This window comes from Trichoderma breve, chromosome 4 (assembly GCF_028502605.1).
Source record: "Trichoderma breve strain T069 chromosome 4, whole genome shotgun sequence".
NCBI lineage: Eukaryota > Fungi > Ascomycota > Sordariomycetes > Hypocreales > Hypocreaceae > Trichoderma > Trichoderma breve.
In genome coordinates, this window is record NC_079235.1 from 3,177,505 (window position 1) to 3,204,683 (window position 27,179).

The 27,179-nt window shown below is 50.9% G+C and overlaps 6 protein-coding genes across 6 annotated transcripts; 3 read left to right on the forward strand and 3 right to left on the reverse strand.

Annotated features, from left to right (window-relative positions):
* Positions 1-7,420: 7,420 nt before the first annotated feature.
* T069G_07208 (uncharacterized protein) lies at positions 7,421-8,645 on the reverse strand (the record flags this gene model as incomplete). The annotated part of the gene is made up of 2 exons (XM_056174418.1): positions 7,421-8,017; positions 8,112-8,645. 2 exons carry the CDS (start codon positions 8,643-8,645, stop codon positions 7,421-7,423), a joined length of 1,131 nt encoding a protein of 376 aa, XP_056027997.1.
* Positions 8,646-12,183: 3,538 nt separating this feature from the next.
* On the reverse strand, positions 12,184-16,784 carry T069G_07209 (ABC transporter transmembrane region domain-containing protein; the record flags this gene model as incomplete). Its single annotated transcript, XM_056174419.1, has 4 exons — positions 12,184-13,856; positions 13,937-14,068; positions 14,141-14,500; positions 14,591-16,784. 4 exons carry the CDS (start codon positions 16,782-16,784, stop codon positions 12,184-12,186), a joined length of 4,359 nt encoding a protein of 1,452 aa, XP_056027998.1.
* Positions 16,785-18,853: 2,069 nt separating this feature from the next.
* Positions 18,854-19,573, forward strand: T069G_07210 (uncharacterized protein; the record flags this gene model as incomplete). The annotated part of the gene is made up of 1 exon (XM_056174420.1): positions 18,854-19,573. The coding sequence occupies one exon, from the start codon at positions 18,854-18,856 to the stop codon at positions 19,571-19,573; it is 720 nt and encodes a 239-aa protein (XP_056027999.1).
* A 719-nt stretch (positions 19,574-20,292) lies between these two features.
* On the forward strand, positions 20,293-21,219 carry T069G_07211 (SOCE-associated regulatory factor of calcium homoeostasis domain-containing protein; the record flags this gene model as incomplete). Its single annotated transcript, XM_056174421.1, has 2 exons — positions 20,293-21,125; positions 21,180-21,219. 2 exons carry the CDS (start codon positions 20,293-20,295, stop codon positions 21,217-21,219), a joined length of 873 nt encoding a protein of 290 aa, XP_056028000.1.
* A 603-nt stretch (positions 21,220-21,822) lies between these two features.
* T069G_07212 (BRE1 e3 ubiquitin ligase domain-containing protein) lies at positions 21,823-24,517 on the reverse strand (the record flags this gene model as incomplete). The annotated part of the gene is made up of 5 exons (XM_056174422.1): positions 21,823-21,996; positions 22,073-23,682; positions 23,754-23,811; positions 23,866-24,009; positions 24,389-24,517. 5 exons carry the CDS (start codon positions 24,515-24,517, stop codon positions 21,823-21,825), a joined length of 2,115 nt encoding a protein of 704 aa, XP_056028001.1.
* A 596-nt stretch (positions 24,518-25,113) lies between these two features.
* On the forward strand, positions 25,114-26,811 carry T069G_07213 (myb DNA-binding like domain-containing protein; the record flags this gene model as incomplete). The annotated part of the gene is made up of 1 exon (XM_056174423.1): positions 25,114-26,811. One exon carries the CDS (start codon positions 25,114-25,116, stop codon positions 26,809-26,811), a length of 1,698 nt encoding a protein of 565 aa, XP_056028002.1.
* Between the last annotated feature and the right edge of the window lie 368 nt (positions 26,812-27,179).

Consider the following 27,179-nt stretch of genomic DNA (forward strand, 5'->3'; position numbering starts at 1 on the left):
TGGACACAGCCTTGAGGTTGCACGGCGCGATGGGCGGTAGACGAGCACCGCTCAGTCAAATCACCCGCTCGAGAGAGGCCGGAGCAGAAGCTCAAGTAGGGGGGCGGTAGAGGGAGAAATACACATGTGCATACTTACGATGCAAGCTTTCGATGCGCCTGCCGTCCCTTCTGAGACACAGGACACACCACCCCGGCGAATAGAAGAAAAGCGGCTGCCGGTCGTATGGAGCAACTGGCTAGGCAGAGACCTATGGGTAAATGGTTATGTATACTAAGCAGGGTCGCATCTAAGGCCGTCGAGGCAAAGCAAGCATGTGGACGCTGAGAACAGATAATGGCTAATCATCTGCTCAGCCTGGTGGTGTTAGTACCAAAGGAAGTACGAAGTAGGAGAGCAAGCAAGCCCCAGGCTTGATGATTGAAAGTGCAAAAAGAGGGTGGGTGTGACGCGAGACGGCAGCTTAGTTGCTCGGCAATGCAGATTCGCTGGCTTGGCTGGTTATTTGTCCAAAGGAAGAACAGAGGCAAACCAAGAATAGGACGGGGTGGGGGAGGAGCGGTAGAAGAGACACGGGAACGCGAGTGAAAGCGTTGGCGTGCCGAGAGCCACGGCGGGCAGGATGAGTCGTAGTAGAGTAGAGGTAGTAGAGTAGAGGTAGTAGAGGTAGAGGTAGTAGGCAAAATGCTAGAAAAGCCAAGGAGGGTCAGGCTGGGAGATGAGAAGTGCGATAGCCAGTGTCCGCACTCGGAAGGCTTTTGCCAATGCCTTGTATCGGGTACTCAATCATGTATTCATGGGCGGGTATACACGTAGGAGACACTTGATCCCTCTTTGCTTGCGCTACCCGTAATACATGCTCGAGGTAGCACCAGTGCTGTAGGGAACCAACGCATGAGCACTCCACAGGCACGCCGCAGAAACAATAATGAGACCACTGCGCGAGCGGCCCAGCCGGGGGGTTGTCAATTGGCGCTGGCCAGGGGTGCGCGCAAGTTACAACTGACAGATCTTATTTCCTACAGGGCGGAGACATGCCCCATGTCACAGCATGGTTGATGTGGCGGTGGATGAATCCGAATCGCTGGGGCCGCTGCGGCTTACAGTACGGTCTTGCGCATTCATTCCGCTAGTAGGCGAGCTCTGATGTCGTCGTGTGCGGGACGGACCAAGTATGGGCACGACCATACCAGACCCAAGTGGTGCTGTCAGGCAATGGAGAAGTGGCACCGGGTAGTCGGTGGCCGCCGCAAAGGTTTCTGCTTTTGAAGACGTCTGGTGGCATCAGGAACGGGGTAGCAACTGCGGCCTGCCCATATTCCAGCCCAGCCCAGCCATGGCTGCAACGCTGGACCGACATTGGCACCTCCAGGTCGCAGCTCATGGCGCGAAGCAAGGATGGCTGTTGGTGGCTTTGATCACAAAGGGTCGCCTGATATTACCTAACGGACAGGGCCATCGCAAGGGCGACCGGGATATTAGCAATTGCCCTGATGTAGGTGGCTATCCATCTGCACCGTTGTAGGATCAGATCAGATCAGCTCGCCCGCCTCATGCACCTAGAAGATGAAGAAAAGTTGCTCTGAGTCGTCTGGAAATTGGCATCGGCAGGGCGCGTGCCGCTGCACCGCTTGGTGCCGAGCAGGAGAGTTATATCCGTGCTTGGGCTCTGGGACATGAGTCGACGTGGCTGCTGCCAACCAGCAGCACGGAATGATGGGCCTCGATCCATCGAGATCTAGTCCGTCGGGCCTAGCAAGAGGTCGAGCTGGGGCGGAGGCGTGCGAGTTGCGCCGCGCCCTACCTTGCCTTGCCAACTTGCGCCCTGGTACAGCCGTAAGTGTGAGTGAGTGTGTGAGTGAGTGAGTACGAGTACTGCAATTGTAGGACTTTCGAGTCATGGGGCGGGCGGCATGGCTGGAGCACTACTCTGTACTCTTTACCCTTTTTTCGGGGCCAAGGTTTGAATGTGAATCCCGAACTCTGTGGTTGGACCACCAAAGTGTGATAGAGCGTGACAACCTTTGGCTGGTGCTCCTCCAGCCTGAGTGGTCTGTGCTGCCTTGCCAGCCCAGCTTGGGAGCAAGCTCAAGTACGGAGTATTGAAGCTGGTCAGCCGGCCCGTATGATCGGCGAAACGAGGGCATAGACGACGGCCGCCGAGAGGGTTCGCTCTCCGTTCAAGCACATGTACGAGTAGCGGTACTGCGACCCTGGCCAGAGGCGATCCACGGCAGTGCCTGTAAGGGTACAGTATGAGAGTTGCTCCAGAGTAGCATCCGCGATGCGTTAGCATGCCCAAGGCGCTTCTGGCTATTCTTACACCACTCGCATATCAGCATCACGACGGGGATTTTTTGTTGACGCACGCACATGGTAATTCGCCGTGGTGCAAGTCACTTGTTGAGGAAGCAAAAGCGAGGGGGGCTGGGCGAATCCTCGAGGTTCTGGAGGAAGATCCTTGCAACAGTTGGCGTTTTCTTTGCTTTGTTTTTTGCTTTTTCTTTTTTGTTCCTTTTTCCCCCCTTCGGGCTCTCGAGGATCATCCGTCACCTGCAGTGCTGGGCCAACCCAGTCACACTTCCCCAGCGGCAATGCTGCTGCCGCCAGGTACCTCTAAAATACTAAATGTACCTTCCGAGGGGAAAAAAGATACTTAACTGCACATGCACACAATCGTGAGCAACTGCTCCTCCTACCTGTGTCCATCGATGAATGCCCTCAGCTGTGCAGAGGGAAAGGGCGAGATCCAATTTGGGCTAACGCTGCTCCTACCGTGCCGTACCTGAGCCTGCTAACCCAGAACATGGCAACTAATCCTAGGTCCCTAGTAGGTCAGGGAGAAAAGGGTCCTGGTGCCGCTAGCAGACTTTGTGTAATTGCAGTACTCGTACATGTATTTGGAGTGCTCCTGAGCATCCTCCTAAGTTCAATTAGTACGGAATACTTGGCGACGGTGTCCCTTGGGTAGTGCTCTTGTACGAGTACTAAGTCAATACGCGATCCATGCGATGCATGGTATTGATCCTGGGATCCTACACACCAACGGCAGGGTATACCGGATATCGTCCGTACTGTACTCCGTAGAGCTGGCAGGTTCCGTGCCGCGGCCAATATCCAGCACTTGGGCATCGTTACGGTACAGGGCAGTTGCGAGGAACACAGCACATGCACCTACCTGTCTGTACGAAACTGCTAGATATAAGCTGTGGAAGAGACACTTTCATACAGATTCTTAGCACCCTAGGACTCAGCACAGTTCTAGCGGTACCTCAATTATCAATCTCCAACCTACCTAGTACCACAGGTAAATCAATCAATGCCATCATCGCCGATTGATAGACCGTCCGTCTGCTTGCTTGGAGGGGGAAGGAACCCGCCTAGTGCCCGCAGTGTACCCACCAGGTAGTACTGGGTACCTTTCAGCCAGATTGCCCGCCACCGGCACTTGCGTCTCGCCATCGGACCAACCTCCGTTTGCTCACCGCCATCTGATTTGACCAAGGGAAAGGGCAGACAGAATAAGGTAAGGCGGGGTCGTGCCGGAGGTGCCTACCTCGACCTTCCTAGGCCCATCCTGCTTATCTAACGCCTCTGCCTCAGGAACCAGCTTCAATACGAAGCATCCAGTCGGAGGGTTCGTGAGAGAACCACTTGGATCGATGCTTTCCCGTGTCCAGACGGCATCACAACGCCAGGCTCTTTGGGAATGGCCAATTTGCTCCGTAACGCCAGGTAAACGCTTCATATCCCGTCATGTTCTGTTCTGGCCCACTGCAAAGCTAGCTACTGGACTAGCTCCCGCGGGTGCTGCTGGCCATGCCACGATACAGGCACACGCGCGATGCAATCCCAACATGACTCCTGTTCTCGCTTGTCAGCCGCACCCCCCTGGACGCTCGTCTGTCTGTCTGTCTGTCTCGCTGCGGGTGAAGTGCTCGTACCAGTACGAGTACCAGTGCAAGTGAAGCCAAAGCGATTTGTCAAGTCAAGCGGCTTCAGACCAACGTCCCTGTGCAGGTGAGCAGTCACCTTACCACGCTCTACCACGGGTATGGACCATCCATGGTACTCCGTACATACGAGTACAGTACAAGTGCAACTAGATGGGCCAAGCGAGGGCGCCTTTTCCTTCGGGCTGCTGCCTTATCCCTCCCACCTAGCCAAGCAAGACACTCTCCTACAATGGTCCGACCTGCAAGGCTGGGCCGGAACTTGTCTTGGACATCTTGGCTTTGCCAGAGACAGCACCCCATGCCGTTGGTCGGAATGGTCGAAGCTACTAATACGAGTACTACTGCTAGTAGTGGTAGTACGGAGTAGCTTCATGGCAGCACTGGCATCCTCTCCGACTTTCTCTCATTAGCGTTCGCGGTTTTTACTCTAGTTGCCAAGAACCGGGCCCGTGGATTTGCTTATCCAGGTTGGCTCGTCATCCCCGTCATTCTCACACATGCACTCTGTACAAGTATGCAGTAGTGCTCCATTCGGATTCGACCTGCAAATGGGAACGTACGACGGCGCACAATACGGCCTCCCCTGGCCATCCGAGATTTGCTGGGTAGCTTCGTTCCGAAAGACTTCGTTGCATCCTCCCGCCTTCCGCTTCCCGCCTTCCGTCTTCCCCGGCGAGGACAAGGCCCTTAGGCTATGAGCCAGGGATTGCCTTGATGTGGAGTTTTCTTAAGCGGAGAAGCTTGCCACGACAGTCAACCCCTTCAACTCGAACCGTTGACCTCGAATCAGGACGGGTATGAAGAAAATGCTATCAGGTCTCACACCCTCCTCCGAGATGTGAGCCACACGGGCGTGCTGCTGTCTCTTCTCTGTCTCTTCTTCGTGCATTCCGTGAAAATTTTCCCGGTGTCTCCCTGTCTCATCCATGTCTCATCCATGGACGAATGCACTCACACGCACGCACGCACACTCACACACACACACGTGCCTCTGTGTGATAATGATAACACCATATTACCCCCTTCACACCCTTTAGCTCATCAGCCTGTTGACAGTCCAAGTGGACCAGCTGAAGCTCAGCATTGATCTTACGGCGGCACTGCCGGTTTGGCATGACGCAAAAGATCATGTAGACTTGCCAAAGCATAGCTGTCAGTTCTTTCTGTCTATGCAGGATTTGTCTGGCGCCTAGTGATTCCATCGATGGACAGTGTGGTAGCTTATCCTTCTAAGTTTAGCATCAAGTCCTTGGCAGACTATCTCGATACTATATTGACAGCCCTTGTTCTCCTTCTCCCTTCTTCGGTGTGTTGATATGACCTGGGTTACGGAGTACTTGCAACAGTAACTGCTATCAGGTAGTTCTGTCTCAGAATGCTTGAAGCCCAAGTCAAGGGTCTTTGCGCTCCCCCTTGTGATCGCCAGTGGCGCCCCCGTCACCTCTTAGCAGCGAAATGTTCGGTGATGATGTCAAGGTACTAAACGTGGCCTGGAAGTTCACAGGTCTTAAGAAGTCAGGCTAGGATGCGAAGATGACGGCTTGGTTTAAGACAGTACTAATTGATTCAGGGTGTGTAGAAGAGACGCTTACGGCGCCCGCAAGTTGTTGTTGTTCTTCTATCCTTACCGTCTTTGGATCCAAAGTGCCAGCCTTTTTTACTGTACATGGAGTACGTGGCACGATGAGGAGCTAATTCGACCAGCCATTTCTCACCGAGAATTGTCACGAGTCTCAAGTCTGACCTGCATCATTGCACTGCTGGAGTCTCTGTTCAACTGCATGAGGGTATTACAACATGGTTCCGAATTGTGTTGTTATATCCTCTCATTTGACACCCCCATATTGACTCACTAAAAAAAGACTCACCAGCGGGCAATTTTGCATACGAGTACCAAAATGAGATGTACAGTGGAACGAAAGCACCAATCATGGCCCATGAGAGATGCCGCAACCCGCATTGGAACTACTCGCCTGTTCATGGGTCCCCCGCCCTGAAGCCCACATTCAAACGTGGCCAGGAGGGAGCTGGCTGTCATGTATTAGACTCATGTTTATGCTCATCGGGTCTTAATCATCTCTGGGTGCCAGACTATTATCTCACAGCAACGTACGAGGCGCCTTCACTTGACCAGGCCTGGCCGGCTAGTTTTCCTTGCATGTTAGCGGTTATAGCCTTTACTTTGTGCCAGTTGTACACGCCAGATGATGACCTGTCAACTCGATTGCTCCGTTGGACCAAAAAGTATATTAGCCGAGGGCGAAATTGGTGCGGCTGGTGCGGCTGGTTGTCAAGACGGTTGTCAATGGATGAGGGTGTCGTGCTACCCGCCCTGACGTAACGGTGCGGCGGCATGGCCGACAGATCAAGTTCTTGGCCAGCCATTTGCTCATTTTGGGCATTAACCTTTTGAATTTGGCATTGATACTCTGGAATAGCGTGCCTTGTTTGGCAATGGACAGTATGCCTGGAGAGGGCGCAACCGGCTTCGCTGCTGAAAACTGTTGACTGTTTGACGGGTGACGCATGGCTGGTTGGCTGATGGAGTTCCCGGAAATAGAAAATAGGAGTTGGCCTGGTTAGATTGCTTGCTGCTGGCGGCGTTGGGCAGCTTTTTTTCCGCTGGCGGGCCAAGAGCGAACGCGAGGCTAGAGTTGGAATATACAGACAGGGGGGAGCTGTTGTTGGGATAACCTCCTATACGAGTACATGATATATCTGCCAACAACATGAGGTTTGTCTGCTGTATTTGATAATAAGAATGACGAAATTGTTCTTGGCTTTCTCGATACCAAGTTCTTTTCATTATGTTCTCTTTCGTTATGAAGAATAGTTTGCTATCCATGATCTACTTGGGAAGGCGATATTACAGCTGCGTGTCATGGCATCGCAAAGAGACCTATATGTCCATTTTGGCTCATTTATATATAAAATTTACAGAAGCTCGCTATTATATGACAAGAATTCCGCCAACCCATCTTCCTTTGGGCCCAATTTCCAGGATATTCCACCAGCCGGTGCCCTTAAGCCCTCCTCATCCGCCCATAAACGGGGCATTGATATTCCCAGAAATGCCAGTATTCCTCCTAGAAGTGTGTATATAATGGTAGGTATATGCACATATGCAAAATAAGTAATCTTTGAAAGAACCAGAAAAATATGTAATGTCTCACGTCCCAGAAAAAAATGCATTGTAAAGGAGAGGGAAATAAAACGCCATAGTGTGGTGCATTTTATTTGTAATTACGGTAAAGTAGTTGGGAGCGATAGAGATGACAAGATCGTTTGTATGTATAAAAAAATTAGGCGTTGTTCGTCGTAGGTATATAGATCGTTGAAAACATTAAGTTTAAAGTGGAATAAGTCGATTCCAAGCGGTAGGTTTGATATAATAAGGATGATGGCGGCAATAGGGTCGGGTTTGATGAGATTTTATATCATCCCAGAGCATGGTGAGAAGCCATCTATGAAATCGAGACGAGAGTGGCAAACGCGGTGCATAGGATGGCCAATGTAATGGTATAAATGGCAGGTCGTAGAGCGAGAGCTTCCGATGAGGCTGGCGGAAGAGTGCCATTGACATAATTTGGGCCGCACAAAGTGTTTACTTGGCGGGCTGCGTCCACGTAGACGCCGGCAATGGCTTGGCTGCGGTCTGCAGACGCAGAAAAATAAATGTCCATTGTTTGCTGAGTGCACCAGCTGCAAGAGGGGTTTGAGCTGCCAGGTAGTGCCAAGCCGTATGGTAAAAAGTAAAGGTAAGCGTCCGAGGGCGTGTTGAGGTTGGTGACTGCGTTGGCAAAGCAATACTGGCTCTCAGTCGGATCCTGGAGACAAGTTGCTGCATACACCGTTTTGTAGGCCAACAGCCCGTGGTATGCTTGCAGGACTAAAGTCTGATTCTGCGCAATCTCGGTCTTGCAATTGCTGCTCATGGTGAGATTCGTCGCGGCTTGATCGAGAAAGGTAGCACAAGAAACCGAGTCAGCTCGGCAGGTTGCATCGAGCACTCGGACAATGCTGAGAAGCGACTTTTCGGCTTGAAAGAGACCTGTTGACGTCTAACATCTCCGCGTTAGCAAATTGAACCATGACTAAGTGACATCTATATTCTACATCCCACATTGGAGCCGGAATAGAATATACTGAACTCACCTGCAGCATCATAGAGAGCGGATAGCAGCTCTTAAACGTAGGATTTGCGAGAAGACCGGATATGAAGTTGGAACAGGAGTCGGTTGAGCCCGAGCTCTGGAAGGCGGAGGCCGGCGTATTGTCGAATGGCACAGGCAAGGCTGACGATGACGATGATGATGACGAACTGCTGGTTGGCTTCGACAACGCCGTAGTAGTGGAAGCTGGAGCATGTGCACTCCTTCGTCTCTTCTCGCCTTTCTCAGGAGTCGTGACATCGTCATTTGCCTCGTGGAGAAGCTGCTCGTGCTCGCCAACACCGCTAGAGAATCCATTAATCATTTCCTCCGAGGAAGGTGGTGATGGAGGCTGGCTAAGATCGATTGATAACGTGGGAACGCGGGTCGAAGCGCGGTGTGGTACGGAGGCAGCAGATACGAATGTCGTCGCAAGACATACGACAAGGAAAAGTGCGAAGCGCATCTGGTACAATCGCAGTCTGGGCATCTTGGCCTTGGATCGCCCCGTAAAGACAGCCATTGGTGGGCTGAGCATGGTGATAGTCTTGATAAGTGGCTCTAGTAACAGCTTCCGAAGCAATAATAGCACTTTTCGTCGTCTTAGATCGCAATGCCCTGGATAATCGGTGAAGCTGGCGTTGCAAGTAGGTTGTAGTCGAGGCGTGGCTAAAATTTCGTGACGGATGCCCGGGACACTGTAGTGCTTATCGAGATATCAGGAGCATGACTCGGCTTAGAACAAAGGCGCGTATGATCGAGGTCGTTTTCGTGGTAGATGGTCACAGGCAACTCGGTCCTGGAGAGGCGGTTGAAGGCGACGACGATACCCAAATCTTCCCTCTCAATGGCTGTAGCGAAGCTCCTAGTTTGCTTTCTCTTTGTTCCCCTGAACGAACAGCGTCCTCTCCCGCCGAGGAGTGTTCTGATCTCTTTGATCCCTCCACCACCCCCCGTCTAATCCGTCTCGCGATGTAAGAGCCGGGGAATGTAATCTCGGGGAGAGAAAACAACGAGAGAGGGGGAGCAGGTAAAAAGACGCTTTCCAAAGCGATTGTCGGCACGGCGAGTGACACCAGAGCACCTACCGTGGTAGGCAAAGAGAGGCCAAGGCAAGATTACTACTAGTAAGGTAGGGAAGGAGTTGAAGTTGATACAGGGAAGGTCAAACGAAGGATGAAAAGAGCAAAGATGTGCAAAGAAAAGGCCCGGAGCAGAAGTACTAAACCTTGGTCGCAAGTGCCTAGCATGGAGCATGGAGCAGAGTGGCAGATAGGGAAGGGACGCGGGACTGCTGCAGAGGCCCCAGCTGCGAGGCAAGCGCGAGTTGGTGGTGCGTTTGGCGCTCTTGTTCAAGCAGGAGCCCCGCCATTGACGGTGTGCGCAGGACGAATCGGTACAAGCCCCATGCAGCTAGTGGCTGTGGGCACGGGCATTGTGACAAAAGACGGGGAAGGTATGCAGCTGCGATTGGCAAGAAGCACAGAGGCAAGCACGCGGAAAATACTTGGAAACTTGAAAGGAAAAAGGCCGCACGAGCCTTGGCCTGCCGGGGACGTGCCATTGGCGAAGCAGCTGAAGTCTTTAGTCTACATCGGGATGTGCAATTTGGAGGTGTTGATGCGTGCAGAGCCCCGTGATTGGAACAATCGAATGGCCGCCTTTGTTGAAATTCTTTCTTCTTTCTCTGTTCTTCTTTTTTTAGGTTGCAATTTTTTTTTTCTTAATTTTCTCTCAGCAGCCACGAGGACAATGGCCAACGGGAGAGCTAAAGAGGCGCACCATTGCTAGGCGAAGAAGCCTCCCCTGGCCTAGTGGGAGAGCGATGCCGTTGATAGCGCCAGGTGAGTTTAATTGCATCCCACAGCGTAGCGAGCCGGCTGCAAGCCACATGGCGGTGCTATTGGATGACTGGTATTTGCTGATGCAAGAGGTTCCGAGTTGTATTGCGTATACGAATGTTTATTCATGCAATAATGAGGCTATTCAAGTTCAGTAATTAATAGATTTACTCATCTACACAATTCAACGACACACCGAGATACCTGTTGCATCTTTGTCCGTCATCATTCAAACCTCTCGATATACTTCTGTAGCACTGCAGACTTCCAATTCTTTCAGGTGGCACGTGTAAGGCGAGGTAGGGTAGCACTAAAAACCGGCGGCTCCCCCTGGAAGCTCTAGAATCAGGTCACTCTGCAAATCAATAGCGCCAATGCAGAAAGCTTGGCCTTTTGCCGTGCCACCGGCTAGCTAGCGACAAACCGGCCGAGTCTCCCGCTAAGCCTCAACCCACCGTTTTTGGTGACGCTGATGGGATCACGAACAGGTTTGGTTTGATTTGGTTTGATTCGTTATATTGCCTCGCAGAGATTTCTCTCTCCTCTCTTTTCGTAGACCGGAGGAAGGCTGGAAGCAACCAATTGCGGTGCAAGCGCTGCAGCACCGTCCCTAGACTGGTAGTGAAAGATCCATACCGTCCAGTCCAGAACGCAAGTGAGATACGACAGGTAACAATGATACTGCATGGCCACGAATTACCACCGGTACCTATCCATCAAACACCGACTCCCCGGCCCATTTCGCGCTCCAAAATCTCCGCCATTAAATAATGCTAACTTCAGATTGTATGACAATGTGCCCAACACAGCAACGGCTTTCTCGCTCTTGTACTCGTAACGCAGCACAAAACGTACACGCGGCTCCCCTGCCAAGGCACCAGAATCCAAAGACCAACAACTCCCCCCAGGTCTGTCAATTTTAAAACCTGGAACTGATTCCCTAAGCTATGTAACAAACCTGCTGCTAATCACACCACCCACCGTCTGAGGTCAGCAACATCCATCCAATTTTGTCTCTCCTCCTCTCTTTACCTGTTTCGGTGTGTTTGTGCTACAACGTGGCTTAATAAGGGTCCAGAACAAAAGAACAATAGCTTCGTACTAAACAGAGAGACAACACCCACCAAAACAAAACGCCACCAATTGGTTCCCGCAAGTCTCACCTCTTCATCCCTTTATGGCCGTGCCTCTTCTTTTCCCCCCACTTAGATTACAATACATACTTTGCATGGTATTCATGATAATCAGTAGGGATGCTCGTATAATACACACAGGTGTTCTTACCATACCACCAATTTATCTCACAACCGTTGATTCACATCAATCTCAGAACAGCTACGATCAACATCAACCAAGATCCGGAACACGCACAGCCCCCAGGGTTCATCACCCTCCAATAAACCCCCCATCAGTAACCCCCTGTCTCGCTCGCCAAACAATAAAATCCGGAGCAAAATAAAAAAGCATTCGTAATGCTCCGGATTCTCGGCAATAACCTAATCATACAGGTAAAAAAAAACAGACAACCTGGTTTCAGCCTGTCCTGCCGGTAACACGGCATTAGCTTCCCCCATTAGACAACTACCGTCACCTGAAATGTAGTTCCAATATAGATACCCGTGTTGCCGTAAGTGTCTGAGTAAAATAGATTCTGGTGCGACGCAACTGTCTAGCTAGCTGCACGCTCCATATCGGCCGGCGCGCGCAATCTTCACCGTCGGCACCGGAATAAGACGCGTTAGCTTGGTGCTCCGTATTCAGCTGCATGTGGTTAGCAGGCCATGATATCACGCACTGCGACGTTGGCGTCAATACTTGAGGATTACCGTATTTTACGACTACAGCGCCACCGCCATGCAATCGAACCTGACACATTGAGCCATCTACTCCCAGCATCGATTGAACAAGCAGGATTCGACATAAAAAGAAGGTGATTCAGAAAAGAACGTAAACGGTAGGAGTGGCGTGTTTCAATACACAAATTGGAAAAAATACCATACAAAAGTCTAGTTAAAAAAGAATGTGCCCCCATTCCTCCTCCAGGGCCTTGAAGAGAGGTTCAATCCAAAAGAGAAAAAAATGATTATGTCGTTCTTTTTTTGTATATATGTCCAGAAGTAGCCCCATCCAATGCCTCGCTAACACAAAGTAAATGCTAATAGATGTTAGTACCCAGTCTACTCTGCGCCAGACTTCTAGATTCGTGATAGAGACCATTCGTTGGAATACTGCCGCTTACGAACTCGTTGCCAAGCTTTGCAGATTGACCAGTTCAGCGTAGTGACCGTTCTTCCTCATCAGTTCCTGATGGGTTCCAGACTCAGCAACACGGCCTTGGTCAATCACGTAAATAACGTCTGCTTTCTGAATCGTGCTCAGACGATGCGCAACCGCAATCGTGGTGCGTCCAGCAGCAGCCTTATCAAGAGCCTCTTGGACAACAAATTCAGATTCAGAGTCAAGGGCAGACGTGGCTTCATCCAGGAGCAGGATCTTAGGGTTGCGAATCAAGGCCCGGGCGATAGCAATACGTTGCTTCTGGCCACCAGAGAGTAAGCCACCCTTGCTGCCAACAAACGTGTTGAACCCATCAGAAAGTGAAATGATGAAGTCATAGATGTTAGCCTCACGGCAGACGTGTTCCAGCCGCTCCTCTGAGATATCCTCCTCAGGCGTGCCAAGAAGAACGTTTTCTTTGATCGTTCCCGAATAGAGTGCCGGCTCTTGGCTCACAAGTGAAACAAACGATCGATAGTTGCTAACATTCAGGGTGCCAATGTCCTGGCCATCAACAAAGACGCCACCAGATAAGGGATCGTAGAATCGCTCTAGCAGTGAAATAGTCGTGCTCTTGCCACATCCAGAAGCGCCAACCAAGGCGACGTACTGGCCAGGCTTAATCGTCAGGTTAAGGCCTCGGAGGACAGGTTGATCTGGCCGGGTCGGATAACGGAAGTGCACATCACGGAACTCCACTGTGCCTTGGATATCGCCCTCTGCTATGCGCTGGCCGTCCTTTGACCAGGCATCAATTTTTGGTGTCCGTTCAAAGAGCTTCTTCAACGCCAGGGCTGAGGCATGAGCTTTGCCCATATCAGGCGCAAGCGAAAAGATACTTCCTGCCGCCTGCGCGCTGTAGATGATGCCCATGAAGCAGACGAAGAAGGTGAATAAGTCGTACTCTCTGGTGGCGAGCAAAGTACCGCCATACCAGAATCCAAGGCCAAAGCAGAGAAACGATGCACCTTGAGCGGCTCCATAGAGGGCGCTTGATGATAGCACCGACTTCAAACCTTTGCGTCTTTGAGCCGCAATGTCCTCACGATACATGTGTATAATATCTTGCTCGCGAGTAAGTGACGCAACGGTGCGAATGGACGAGATAGCTTCGGAGGCATATGCGGCAGACGCCGCGTATGCATCCTTTGCCCTGCTCTGGAACCGAAGCAGCAAGTAAAAACGGAAGAAGCCACAAGCCAACAAGACTGGTATGGTTGCCGTACAGACAAGTGCTAGCTTCCATCCAAGAGCCAACCCCATAATCATCGAGGAGAAAAGAGTAGAAAGCGTCAACAAGATTGTTCCCAAAGCGGAACCACTAAGACCTCCAATATTGTTGGCTTCAGTTGATAAGAATGCCGTCAAGATACCTGCCGAGTTCTCCTTTCTATCAAAGAAAGAGATGTCCTGCCGAAGAAACGTCCTAAAAGATTGGTCCCTAATGCGATGGATAAGATGCTCAGAGCATGACGCAAATGCAATCCCTTGGCCAGAGTAGCTGATGAGTATGCCAACAGCCAGTACGATGAACATGACGGCCCAGAAGTATGCATCATGTCGAATCTGATCAATATTGGCATTCGGGAGAAGAGCATTTGTCAAAGTGACAATCTCTTTGGAAAAGAACACTATCATATTTCATTAAAATGTTTAGCAGGCACCCAGAACTAGTCATGTATCGTCATGGAGAAGGAGAGCTAATACTTACCAGCAGAGATGGGACTGGCGCCGCCGCAGAGAATAGAAAAGAAGAGACCCGCCGACATGCGCTTCCATTCATTGCGGTTGAACTTGGCAATGAACGCAATCAGAGACCAGATACTATACTTGGCCTCTTTATCTACAATTCGAGCTCGCAGCGCAATACTTGAGGCAGACTTTTGCGTTGGCGACCGCGCAAGGTTATTCTCACTGCCACCCTCGGCACTAAATATTTCACTGTCTTCGATCTTTGATTGCCTCTTGATCAGCGCCTCCTGGTGGTCATCGATAAGTTCCTGCTCTTCGCTGGTGAGGCCTTGGGCCGCGGTAATATTCTGAGCAGATACCAACTTGTGGTAAGCGGCCCCTTTCTCTACCAGCTCGTCGTGGGTGCCCTGCTCTATAATCCGGCCTTGAGACATGACAACAATGTTATGGGCGTCCTTGATAGTTGAGAGCCTATGAGCAATGATGATTGTAGTTCGACCAGCCGAAGCAGCCTCCAGCGCAGCCTGCACGATGCCCTCAGATTTCGTATCCAAGGCTGATGTTGCCTCATCAAGAAGGAGAACTACACGTAGAGAGAGCCATGTTAGCAATTACTTCCCATATTATGACGGTATAAAGAAACGAGTTGGTTCGAGTTGGTTTTGGAACGGACTTTTTGGGTCGCTAACGATGGCGCGCGCAATAGCAATACGTTGCTTCTGTCCACCCGAGAGAAGGAAGCCTCGGTCGCCAACATTAGTTTCATAGCCCTCCGAGAGAGCAGAGACGAAATCATGAGCATTAGACTTCTTCGCAGCAGCAATGACCATCTCACGCTGCTTCTCCTCGCTTTCCTTTTCAAATTCAGTCCCAACCAGGCCGTAACGAATATTCTCGAAAATCGACGTTCCGAACAGCGTGGGCTCCTGGCTAACCAATGAAATCTGGCGACGAAGCCAACGAAGATTCAGCTTGGAGATGTCGTGTCCATCAAGATACAATGTGCCTCCCACGGGATTGTAGAATCGCTCGATAAGGCCGACGATTGTGCTCTTGCCGGATCCAGACGCTCCAACCAAGGCAGTCGTCTTTCCCGCAGGGATATCAAGGGTGACATCCTCCATTACAATAGCGCCAGGACGTGATGGGTATATGTGTTTGACATTCTCTAGTCGGATATTACCCTCAACCTGGTCAATAGTCTCACCCTCTTCACTTGCTGAGTTAATCGGTGAAACACGGTCAATCGTATCGAAAATTTTGGATGCAGCGCTAACAGCAGAGATGAAAGCTTGGAAGTTGGGTGCGATGCTAGTCATGTTGAAAGCACCCATTATGACAGTCATCATGACAATCAGAGCTTGATTGAGAGAGAGCTCGCCACGTAGAACAAAAGCACTGCCTTGCCAGAAAGCCAGAGCATAACTCATGTAAAGCAGGAACATGATACCGCCCAGCATGACTCCAACGGCGGATTTGAGCCTGAAGCCAAAATACTCGGCCTTCTTCAGATGTTCATTATACTGGTTAGACAATCGGTCTTGAGCCCCAAAAGCGACTGCAGTCCTCACGGAGCTGAGGACTTCATCTGCTAGACCACCACCAAGGGCAGACGATACGATGGACTGTGTGCCGTTCTTAAGCATGTAGCTAGAGAACAGGGCTCCATTGAGGAGAATGGCGATGATGACGCTCGCAAGGATCAACGTGAGTTTCCAGTAGTTGGCAAAGGCAATAACAAAGGCGGTTACAAAAGTCGAAATAGCTCCTATCGTAATTGACACCTTTTCAGAAATTCCATCTTGTATAGTGTTAGTGTCGGAAGTGATACGAGTCACAATTTCTCCAGTGCCAATTTTGTCGAAGAAACCAATGTTTTGACGCAGACAGCTTTCAAGATAATGCTCTCGGATTCTAGTGGAAATGTTCTCGCCCACGTAGATGAACCCTACCGTTGCGATGTAAGTGACGACAAATTGGCCGATGGCGAGATACACAAAGTAGAGTACATATTTAGCAAGCTGAGAACTGAGTTCTCCTTTGTCGATCTGGCCTACTGTGAACTCGGAAAAAGTCTTTTGGAGGCCACCAAATAGCAGAGTCATGAGGGGTAGAGCGGCGCCGTTGGCAATGGAGCAGACAGACGCAATGATCATGATGAAGATGTCAAGGCCAGTAGTATATCGGTAGAGGGCAGCAACTCCATGTTTCAAATCGGGCGTCAGGGCTTGCCTCTTGAGAATTTCAGCTTCATTGTCGGGCAGGTGTCGAAAAGGTTCTTCGGGGTCTTCTTTGACTTCAGGTTCCTTGGAAGGCTTTTGCTTTTTTTCCGTTTTGGCCTTGTTTTTCTTCTTTCCGTTTGAGTCGGCGTCGAGTTCCGCGTTGGCTTCTGGGTCTGGCTTCTCAGGGTCCGCTTTCTCAAGTTCTTCTTTCTTAGGATCCGATTTTTCAAGATCTGCCTTCACCATGGCGGCTTTCTCTGGATCTGATGAACTGTGGTCTATTTCTTCGATATGTGGCTTGTCGGAATTTGATTTCGCAATTTCTTCTTTCTCGGAATCGGCCTTTACAAGGTCTGACTTCTCAAAATCCGACCTTCCAACACCTAGCTTCTCGGACTCTTCCGTTGCTGGATCCTCTTCTCTTGCTTTATCGTCATCTGCCTTTATAAGATCTGGTTTCTTAGGCTCCAGTGGTCCACGGTCGCCTGTTTCCTCTGACTCTACCTTGTTAGTATCAGTGGAATCAGCCTTTGGCGAAATGTCTTCTATGACCACTGAATGATTGACAATGTTGGCATCGCCAGAGCCCGTGGAGGGCTCCGAGGTCGCTCCCTCGGCCAGCTTCTCAGGTATTTCAGCAGCCATGATGGCTGATGAAGGTGAGGTCGCCAGAAGGCGAGAACCGCCGTTTCGATTCAGCAGTCAGTCGTCTAGTCGATATCGTTGACGGTCAATTGCTTCGTAAATGGCATGTCTCTCGAACCAAATCTATCCGTAGCGCGACGCGGGCAAGCCAACGACGATCAGGGTATGCAGAAAACAGAATGGCAATGTAGGATGTAAGGGGAGAGAACCAGCAAGAGACGAGCTGTAGACGGCCTAGCCCTCCGTGTGCAAGCTACAAGTATACCTGTAGCCTCGAGATCCTCCATTGGAGGGAAAGTACGGGCAGGTAGCACAGTAATATCTCCAGTACTGCTGTAAGAAATGCCTGTCGGGAGGAAGAGCCGCCGCACAGACACAAGCCTCCTCGAGAGAGCACGCGTACCAGTACTTCACATTTGAAGTAGCTCCTTAACAGAGACAGATGGCCTCAAGAGACGCGCCATGGACCGAGCTGCCTTGTTGCCCTGTTGCGGTGCTACATTGCTTTGTTTGGCGGGAACTCGAGACCTGGGATTCTCTCGACAGGGATAAAGGAATGGTAGAATTCCAGTCATACACACTTGCACAGCCCATGCAGTGTGCCGCCCTCCATCCCGCCAGCCTAACAAATGCGCACTGTGCTCGACTTCGAGGTTGCCGGTACGATGCCACACCTCCATTATATTTGTTGCCTATTACTTATGTGATTCTATGAAAATAATGATAGCAATAAGATACTATTTCTCACTACGTGGCAGTTTCGCCACCGAAAGAATCAGAAGGTTGTACGTTGGTGCACCTTTGGGCGCAATAGAAGTTCTTGTACTCCGTACGCAAAGCTACCTACCTCCGACTTGGCGGCCATTTGTCTGAGACACTGAGAGCTCTTGAATCCGCTTTGGGCTCAACTGCCACTCACAAGGTTGCCCGGCTTTGAGACATGCGGAATAGTAGTTGAGACTAAGCACTGGTCAATCTCATAAGACCACGTCAAGGCCGCCAGTTCATACAATATTGTTTCCCCATACTCTGCATCCCGTATTTCATCATCAGCCTTTGTGCCTGTCTGCAATTACAGATCAAGATCGCCATGGAGCCAGCCCCGTTGATTGCCGCTCAAGCTAATGACTGGCAGGAACTCTGGCCCGTTTGTCTTGTTGTACTTCCAATTTTGCTCCTCCTTGCCTCTTCCATCTCGGGTGACCGAGACATGCGACGTGGGCACGGCTCACTGGTGCTTTTCCCGCTCTTTTGCTTTATGTTTGCTTTCCCACTTTGGATATTTTTCAGAAGCTAACCACGCCATGTTACCCTTCATATTTTTTTCTTCATGCATGAGCCCACAGCTACTGATGCAGATGAATCTTTCGTAAGGAGCGCCACGTATTGCCTCTTTGAGAAACAAGGACAGTCAGACAAGTGATAGCCGTTGCCTTGGCGCGCTTTTGCTGCCGGGGTTGCCAGACTCAGACCACGACAAAGGACGCCCATGGTAAAAGGATCATGTGTATTGTAGATGTGACGTTCTCCATCTTTGTTTCTGAGTTCCTTTTCCTCTTTTCAACCATCTTCTCAGAATCAGCTCATTTTCTGCACTTTTTACTGCTGTTTCTTCTGGCCGGCATCCGGCTTCTCTCCCTTGGCAGATCTGAATTAAGCTTGCCTTAGCGCGTAATACTACGACTAATATCTCCCGCGGCTGACTCAAGCATCCCTTGCTATTACGGCCGTACCGTGCGTCACGCACTGGCTGTTGATGTCAACTACATGTACGTACCTATGTACAGTCTTGGTCTGTCTCAGTCATCTACAATCCCTACTTAGACAGCAAGATGCGATGCTTTAATTATACAGCAAATAGCTGTCTAAGATTGAGATTGGATGAAAGAGAAAGGGAACTATCAGGTACAGATGAGCCTAGGTAAATACCACGCAAAGATGGCGGCGAGCTGCTTGTAGGCCTCCCGGCTCAACTTGGTGATATATTGCCCAACCGAGTTCAGGCTACAACAGAGTGAATCTTATCCCATCATTACCATCTTCATACCCATCTTAGGCCATCTTCCACCATGTTCGCTTCAATATGGTCCTACTTAGGCTGGAAAGAAGAAGAGCCAGTAATACAAAATTATCCACCCGTTACCTTTGTTGGTGTCAGGATCCCAGCCGACGGCACTCCCGCCCACCTCCTCTCGCTTACCACAACAAGTGACTCCTCAGCTACGGACAGCTTCCTCCTCCACGTTCCCGACCTGCGCTCCTATTGGAATTCGAAAGAAGCATGGAGATTACGTGACATCCATAGATTTGACCTACAGAAAGATGGTCGTGTCCCGCTCTCGCAGCATCGCCAGCAAACGGATGACCTCAAGAGCCTGCTTCGTGCGCCACAATGCCTTAGTCGCGAGCAGTTGCTTCATCTCCGGCAACGACATCTTCTTCCCCAACAGCGCTTCTTTGTACCGCAGCATGATGGTTATCATTACTGTCTGGGGACCTATTACGTCTTCTACTCTTTTGCAGTCGACGATCTGCCAATCAACAAATTCGTCCCTCTTTGGATTGAAGAGAATAACGATCCTCTCATCCCCCACCGTTATTTTGGAGATGTTTTTGTGGTGAAAATCAGCCCGGATGAGGTTGGGCAGGATGGCCGGGCTGCTTATGAAGACGTACATCCGTTTTTCCTAGATTTCTTGGTTGATAATGCTGCCTATTCAAAACCACTCATTCCCTTGCTTCACCTACAAGCAAAAGGGTGGCTTATTGGATGTCCCAACATTTTTTAATACACAGAGGATAGTAATATTTGCACTAAAGTATCGTGCTAATTAAGTCGTTTAATTATCACATACCAAGTAGGCTATTTTCGGCAGCTTCAATATACAACTTGAGCTCCTATTATGACTACACTTTGTAAATCTCAAACTCCCATTAGCCCCACAAGATCTCTTCCACCAATATTGTAAAGAGACATACATATTCTATATTCACCACCCAATCTATAAGCAACTGCCAAACACCTGTCAAATCCTTGTATATTGGGAAAAATAAAATAAATGCCAAGTCACTTGTTACAGGGTAGCCTTTGCATTGTTTAGCTCACCGAACCAACACCCAAGGCAGCAGCACCAACTCGGTCAGGCCGCCAATCAGAGGCAGCGGCACAGCACCTTCCAGCTCACTACCCAATTCATTCATTTCTTTCACTAAGAGACTCTAGGCACCTTCGCCACCACTTTGCGAACCACTCACAAGCATCAGGACATGTGTCCTCTTTCATAGCGTGAGCCCTCTCTCATGCAAAGATTCAACCACAAAAGTGTGTGATTAATCTTCTGCCATCGACTCACTTCTTTTCTCTGACCATTATCGCACGACAGCTTCATCGCAGCTACACACGCATTGCGTCATGGCCCCATGAAGGCCTGAGATCCAGCTTCTGATATACATCCACCAATCTCACCTACATCAAAGCCCAACATCACCAAACAAATCTCCATCAAACATGCTTCTCGAAACTCTCCTCCTCACACTCACACTCCCCCTCCTCTCCCTCGCCGCCCGCCCCAAGAACGCAATTCTCCTCTCCGAAGTCCGCACCCTCACCCTCCGCGGCAATGGCGCAAAAACCGCCTCCCGCCGCGTCGCCCCCGTGCCCCAACTCAAATGCATTTCCTCAAAGGCCGTCTGCGACCTCTTCCAGATCGACGTCATGCGCTGCACCAACCAGGGCTCCTCATACGGCACCGAAGACATCGAATGGAGCTGCAGCGCTTCCCTACCCGAGGAGTTCAAGCTAGGCAGCACTGATGTCATCTGCGAGGGCTACGCTTCTTCTGATGATCCTTATGTATTGAAGGGAAGCTGTGGCGTCGAGTACAGGCTGATACTCACCGACAAGGGCGAACAGCGGTACCCGGACGTGGCTAATCCAAATGGCCGCTGGTTCAGTGACGGCGAAGGAGGAACAGATCTAGGCGCCTGGGCATTCGCAGTCATCTTCTTCGCGGTCCTCGGATTGATCATCTTTTCAGCATGGCGTAATGGGACCAACCCAGAACAGAGACGTCCAGGAGGAAGAGGTTATGGCGGAGGAGGAGGAGGAGGCGGCGGCGGCGGCGGCGGCGGCGGCGGCGGTTGGGGTCCAGGCTGGGGTCCAGGGAACGATCCGCCACCACCTTATCCAGGCACAAAACCTGATGAGACTCAGCAAGGATGGAGACCTGGATTTTGGAGCGGCCTTGCTGGGGGAGCAGCCGCTGGCTATATGGCGGGAAATCGAAACAACCGGCGGGAAGAGAGGTATCCCACACGGGGATGGGGTGCTGGGCCTTCTGGGTCACAGCCCTCCTCATTCGGCTCTGGCTCGAGCTCCAGTTCAAACTCGTCCAGATACGAAAGCACAGGTTTCGGTTCGACACGGCGCAGATAAAATGATCATAAGTAATATCAGGGTCGAGTTTAGTGAGGCACTAAGTGCCAGCATACCTAGTAGTAGTCACGAAATGAAGGGACAAAATAAGGAACAAATAAAACTAACATAAGGGTCAGAATGGCGCCGAGTTTCGGCTTTTCTCTTATCCAACCCGACCTCGCTCCCCATAGAGCTCTCTTGGGCAGTGGGCTAGCATCTGCCTATCATGTTTCATATTATGTACATTGGTGGAAGCATTTCCCATATCCTTGCTCGTTAAAACGTACACTTGTGCCACATTGTCCAACCACGCCTACCCCTATAACCTTTCCCGGAAAAAAAGAAAAGAGAGAAACAATAAAGAGAAAAGGAAAACAAACAAGCAAATTGGTAACAAAAACAGCCTCGGCCGCGGATCCAACCGCTGGCAAACACCCTCTTGCGCCAGTTAACACAGTGAAAGAGCTCGTGATAATCCTCTAGTCGTTCCCCCCGTAGATCCAAATGCAAAAAGACCAATGCAGAATAAAACAGTACGGAAAGAATGAATACAACTTCTGGACGATACATGACGGTGCTCATCGGTTCATCTCAGAGGGAATGATGCCGGTGGGCTCAGATTTAAAAGTGAACCTGCATGACATCCATCTTGTCAAACGCCCTTGAGCAGCTAGGACACTTCCGCATACGGTTGCTTATGCGGTCATCCACACATTTGTTGCAGAAAAGGTGGCCGCAAGTCTTGAGCGCAGTGTTTTTGAAATTGGTGCGGCAAACCGTACACAAGGCCATAGTCTGTTTAACTTACGGGTTAGAACGAGCAAATCATAGGGGAAAGAAACGAAGAGCAATTCGCAAACTTTAAACGTACCCGTAGCATGTCTTCCTCTTCTGAGGAGTTGCTCAGCGCCTTATTCTTCCAGCTATCCCGGTCTTTCTGCATATGCTCAATTCGAACCTTGAGCTTCTCCACTTCAACTTCTTGCATAGCGTTTCGCTCTCGGATAACAGCTGTGGATGCGTCCTTGGACTTGACCAAGTTGGTCAAGTCTCCCACTTGCTTCGTGACAGATTCCGACTTTCTCACAGCCTCTAGGCTGTTGGATTCCATCTTTTTGCTTTCGGCGACCAGCGCCGCATTGGCCTGCCTCAAATCCGCCGATTGTTTCTCCAGATTGGACAGCAAAGTTCGGGTCTGAGATTCAAAGTCTTTCAACTGAGCAATCAGTTCGGCTGATTTTCCGCTCTGGTGTCTTAGGGTTCGAATCTCGCTGTTTCGAGTGTCGGCATCCTTCCGGGCAGCAAAGTACTTTTGATCGGCTTTGCTCTTCTCAGCAATTAGGATCGCCACCTTCTCCTCCAAGGCAGTGAAATCGAGCACCTTCTTCTGAGCAAGATCCTTCATCTTCTTGTACGCCTTCTCCATTGCCGGTAGCTCTTGGTTAATGGAGTCGAAATCTTGCCTCAGCTTCTTGTATCTTTGCCGCAGGTCCTCCTCTGAAATATCGTCCACGTCCGCCACAACACCAGTTTCTTCATCCCCTGCTGGTTTCAAGCGAGCAAGTTCCAACTCTAGCGCAGATATTCTGTCCTCCTTTGCTGCTACAAGCTCTTTGATGTGCTCCATTGCGATCCGTTCCTGCTCTGCATTCGCCCTGCGCTGCATGTTCTCTGCGAGTATCTCGTCCCGAGCAGACCGTACGCGGGTCAGGTCCTGGTCTCGTGCGGCAATATCAGCTTCATAGTCCTGTGCCACCTGGTTCATATCTGCTTCGAGCTGGGTGCGGAATGCCGTTCGCTCTGCTTGGAGCTTTTCCGCCTCCTCGCGCAATTGCTTGTTGGTGGCTTCCAAGGTGTTGATCCGCTTGATGAGGTCCTCATTTTGACTCTTGAATTGCTTAAACACATCCGTGCGGATGTAATCTTCGTCTGACAGAGTTTCTCGTCGAGCTTTCAGACTTGTGTTTTCCTCTTGCAGGGTTTTGAGCTCAGCAAGAAGCGCCTCCAGTTGCTCCTTTTGTTTCGTCGCAGCCGCCATGGCCTCTTCATATTTCACCAACAGCTCATTTGCACTGCCGTTTGGTTCACTGGGTTCTGATCCTCCCTCGGTAGGCGTAGTCGCGGGCCGTGTAGCATTAGCAAATGCCTGCTGCTCTAGCCTCTGAACTTGCGCGCTCTTGGCACGATCGAGCTTCTTCTCGGCTTTGAAATACCTAAGCGTCGCGGCGTTGAGTTGCTCCGACATTTGTTCCTTTTCTGCGCTCAATCGGTCGAGCTTTAGGAGGTATTCTTTCTGGGCCGCTAGGAGGCTGGCGATTTGGCTTTCTAACTCAGTTGTCTTGGGTGAAATATTTTCCCTCTGGGCTGCGAGTTGGGTGAGCAGTGATTCGGCCTTGGCTTTGATCGTCTTCCCCCTTTCCTGTAAATGAGCTTGGAAATCATGTAGGTTTTTGAAGCTCACGGCCGTGAGATATGGAGTGTCTGATGCCTCAAGGAGTTAGAATTTCGAACATATAATAAATCGTATATGCATATATAGTGATTGGGCTTACCCCTAGGCTCCGCAGTCGGTACTTTGGACGTAACCAACAATTCGAGTTCTTCTAAACACTGTGCCATTGTTAGTCCAACGGCGAAATGAACATTGTCCTCGGAATTGCATACCTGTCGCCACCAAGCGTCAATAATTCGTAAATGATCGTCATGGTGGACGGATCGTTTGTGTAGCTCTTCTAGACGCGATTCGGCTGTGGACGCCTTACGACTGTACTCCTGCATTTGCCGATATATCGCTCCCTTTGTATATGCCTGATATACCTAGTCAGCGCCATGTGCCCCTTATATATCGCGAGAGTCGGTGTATAGAAATGACGAGGTGGGTAGAATCACGGTGGACGCAGCGCGCGGTAGGGTGAAGGATATGCAGAGCGGATTATTGAAGATATTTTTGTGGAAAGCAAAGAAGCCGCTGACTGCTCTCGCTAAGCAATGAGCAACATCACTGGCTTGGTGAGCACTATCATCCAGCAACGAGGCCCCAACGAGGGCTGCAGCTGACAGGGCGAGCAGGTTGAGTGCGGAAAATGGCAAGGCAAGGCGTTTGGGACAGTTGGCGAGACGCAATCCGCCAAGTCGGGGCGCCTCGCGGGTTGAATGGGACGGGGCAGTGGGATCATGCGACACTTACTTCGATCCAGGTATCTTCCTTCATGTCCGTGTTTTCGTCCTTGGCCTTGGACCCATTGATGGCAACCCTCTTGCTGGGAGGAGCCAGGTCTTCGGCGCCGCTGATGGCGGGTCTCTTCCTGTCCTCCATCTTCACGAGCGTGGATGGACGAGGCGAGGCAGAGGGGGTCGTTGCAACAGGCATGAGAAGGCGCGTCAGGGAGGGTCGGCAGGGAGGAGAGGGGAGGGACAGAGGGGAGAGAAGCACAAGCAACGAGGGCTAGAGGGCAGGCGTCGGCTTTGTACTGCTCGCGCGGGCGGTCATGCAAAGGGGCGCGACGGTGAGCGTGAGGATGATGGAGAGACGCAGCCCGGCCAGGAGTTGAAATTTCGAAGTTGCCTCGCAAATCAAAGAGGCACGTCTGCGCGCCAAACGAGCCTAGTGCCGCGCTAGCCTCATCGAGTTTTGCTGCTTATCGTCTGCGTATGCATGAGCCGGCAGAACCCCGGATGCGCTTCTGACGCACCCCACTTCTGCAACCAACTTTTCTGGCTTATCCGAGCAATCCTTGGGCGCATCTGCAAAAAAATTGGCCGGCCCTTTGACTGGTGGTGACTAGGTTGCCAAACTTTTTGTCGACTCTGCGCCGCATCATTTTTCCGTTCATACATATCAAATGGATTAACTTCCAACCCCCAAAAGGCAGCGCTTCGTCTTTCCTTCCGCACTCGCATAATCAGCCCGAAATGAGTTCCATGTTTAAAAAGAAGGGCGGCCTTGCCTTCAAGCCAAAGATTCCATCTGCTCGCCCACGCCCCGCGATCCCCGCCACAGATGTTCAAGTCGAGAAAGAGGTCGTCGAGCCGGAGTCAATAGCGATCGCGGCGGTAGAAAGCCCAAGTCTTGATACCAGAGAGAGTTCAAGCAATGTCGCTAGCACTAGCGAGTCTGAGAATATCGCCTCTCCAGAGTCATCCAGCATTGCGAAAACAAGCCCGATTGCTACATCTGAGCCGCCGACTCAGGATGTCTCTGGGCTGAAACCTCAAGATCACACCGAACCGCCTGTCGAACAACAATCAAGCGTGCCAGAGACACCAGCGGTACCTCCTACTGTGGCGGAAGAAGCCGCGACAACAAGTCCGCAGCACTTTGAGCCACCGAATGTCTATAAACAACGAGAGATTACAGATGATAACATTGCGCCGGAACTTCGAGATCCACCACGCCCAACTCAAAACATCCAAGACACGGCGCAATCTTCATTACCCACAACCGAAGAAATCACACCGGTTGCCACTCCAGCACCATCTACCGGCCCGAAAACAAGAAGCAGGAGGAAAGCACCCGACTCGGCGCTAGAAAATGCCAATGGAGACGCCGACGCTGAGGCACCACCAAAGAAACGGCAGCGCAAAGCTGCCGCAAACGAAGATGGCGCTACTGCTCCGAAGCCCAGACAACGCAAATCGTCCTCTCGGGATGGAACAGCGACACCCCAAACACGGGCGAGGCGAGCCCGCTCAGTAACGCCAGACGACGCAGAAAACCAGATTGTCGATTTGCAGAACCTGAAAATGACCGACTTGACAAAAGATCTGCATATTGGCAAAAAATTCAGCCGCCACGACGAACTACGGGAGCGAGAGCGACAGTCTAGAATAAAGGCCAAGCTCAAGAAGGTGCTCGGCGACAGCAGCCGCGATGGATCAGAAGCACCAGAGACACCCCAAGACGACCCGTCCATCAAAAGCAAGAGCGCTACGCCCACTGCCATGCCCACGCCAGCGGCGCCACCTGCTTCTGGCCCCCAATTCCGCATCGTCGACGGCCAGATCATCATTGATCAGAGCTCGCTGGTTATGGACAGGCATGCTCGCGCCGCGGCTACAAGGGGGGACATGGAAACCGTCGAAGAAAACGACTTCACGCGGCTCATCACAAGCAGCTCCTTCATGAACACCTCCAAGCTGAAAGGACCCAACATTTGGACCGATGAGGAAACCGAGCTGTTCTACCGCGGCCTGCGCATGTTTGGCACAGAATTCGAGATGATCTCCAAGATGTTCCCCAACAAGCAGCGCCGGCACGTCAAGCTCAAGTACAACCGCGAGGAGCGCCACTGCCCGCACCTCATCAATGCCGCCCTCATAGGCGAGAAAACAGTGCGCATCGACATTGACGAGTACAAGGCCTTTACAGGCATTGAGTTTGAGTCCGTCGAGTCCATCGAGGCGGAGCAGCGCAAGATCCAGGAGGACTTTGAGGCCGAGCAGAAGCGCATCGCCGACGAGCAGGCAGAGGTCATGCGCAAGAGGCGCGAGGAGCTGTTCGCCGACGAGGACGGAGAGGACGGGAAGAAGAAGAAGAAGGGCAAGAAGAAGGGGAAACAGACTGTGCAGTACGGGCTGAATGGTGAACCGATTCTTGCAGGGGAAGCTTGATTGACTGAATTTTTTTCCCCCCTTAATCAGTCAACTCTTCGTTGTTATTTAATTGGGAGGTTCCATTTTGTCTTCTTTTTCACGTTATTTAGCATAGAATCGGCGTTTGGAGAGAGAAACAGACAGACAAAGCTCGGGCAAATCACTAGGGACGGAATGATGATACCCCTCATATTTTCTGAGAAAGGGGGTTTTTTGCGATGCTATTCATTCGGCATTCATTCGGACAAAACACTCATCTTTCTTATCAAGAAGCGACTTATCAAGAAGCGACAAGAAATGAAAAAAACCATAAACTTCAATTTTTTTCTTCCTTTTGCCATTACTGCGTGTGAATCCTAAGCATATCAGTCTTACTATTTACTAAA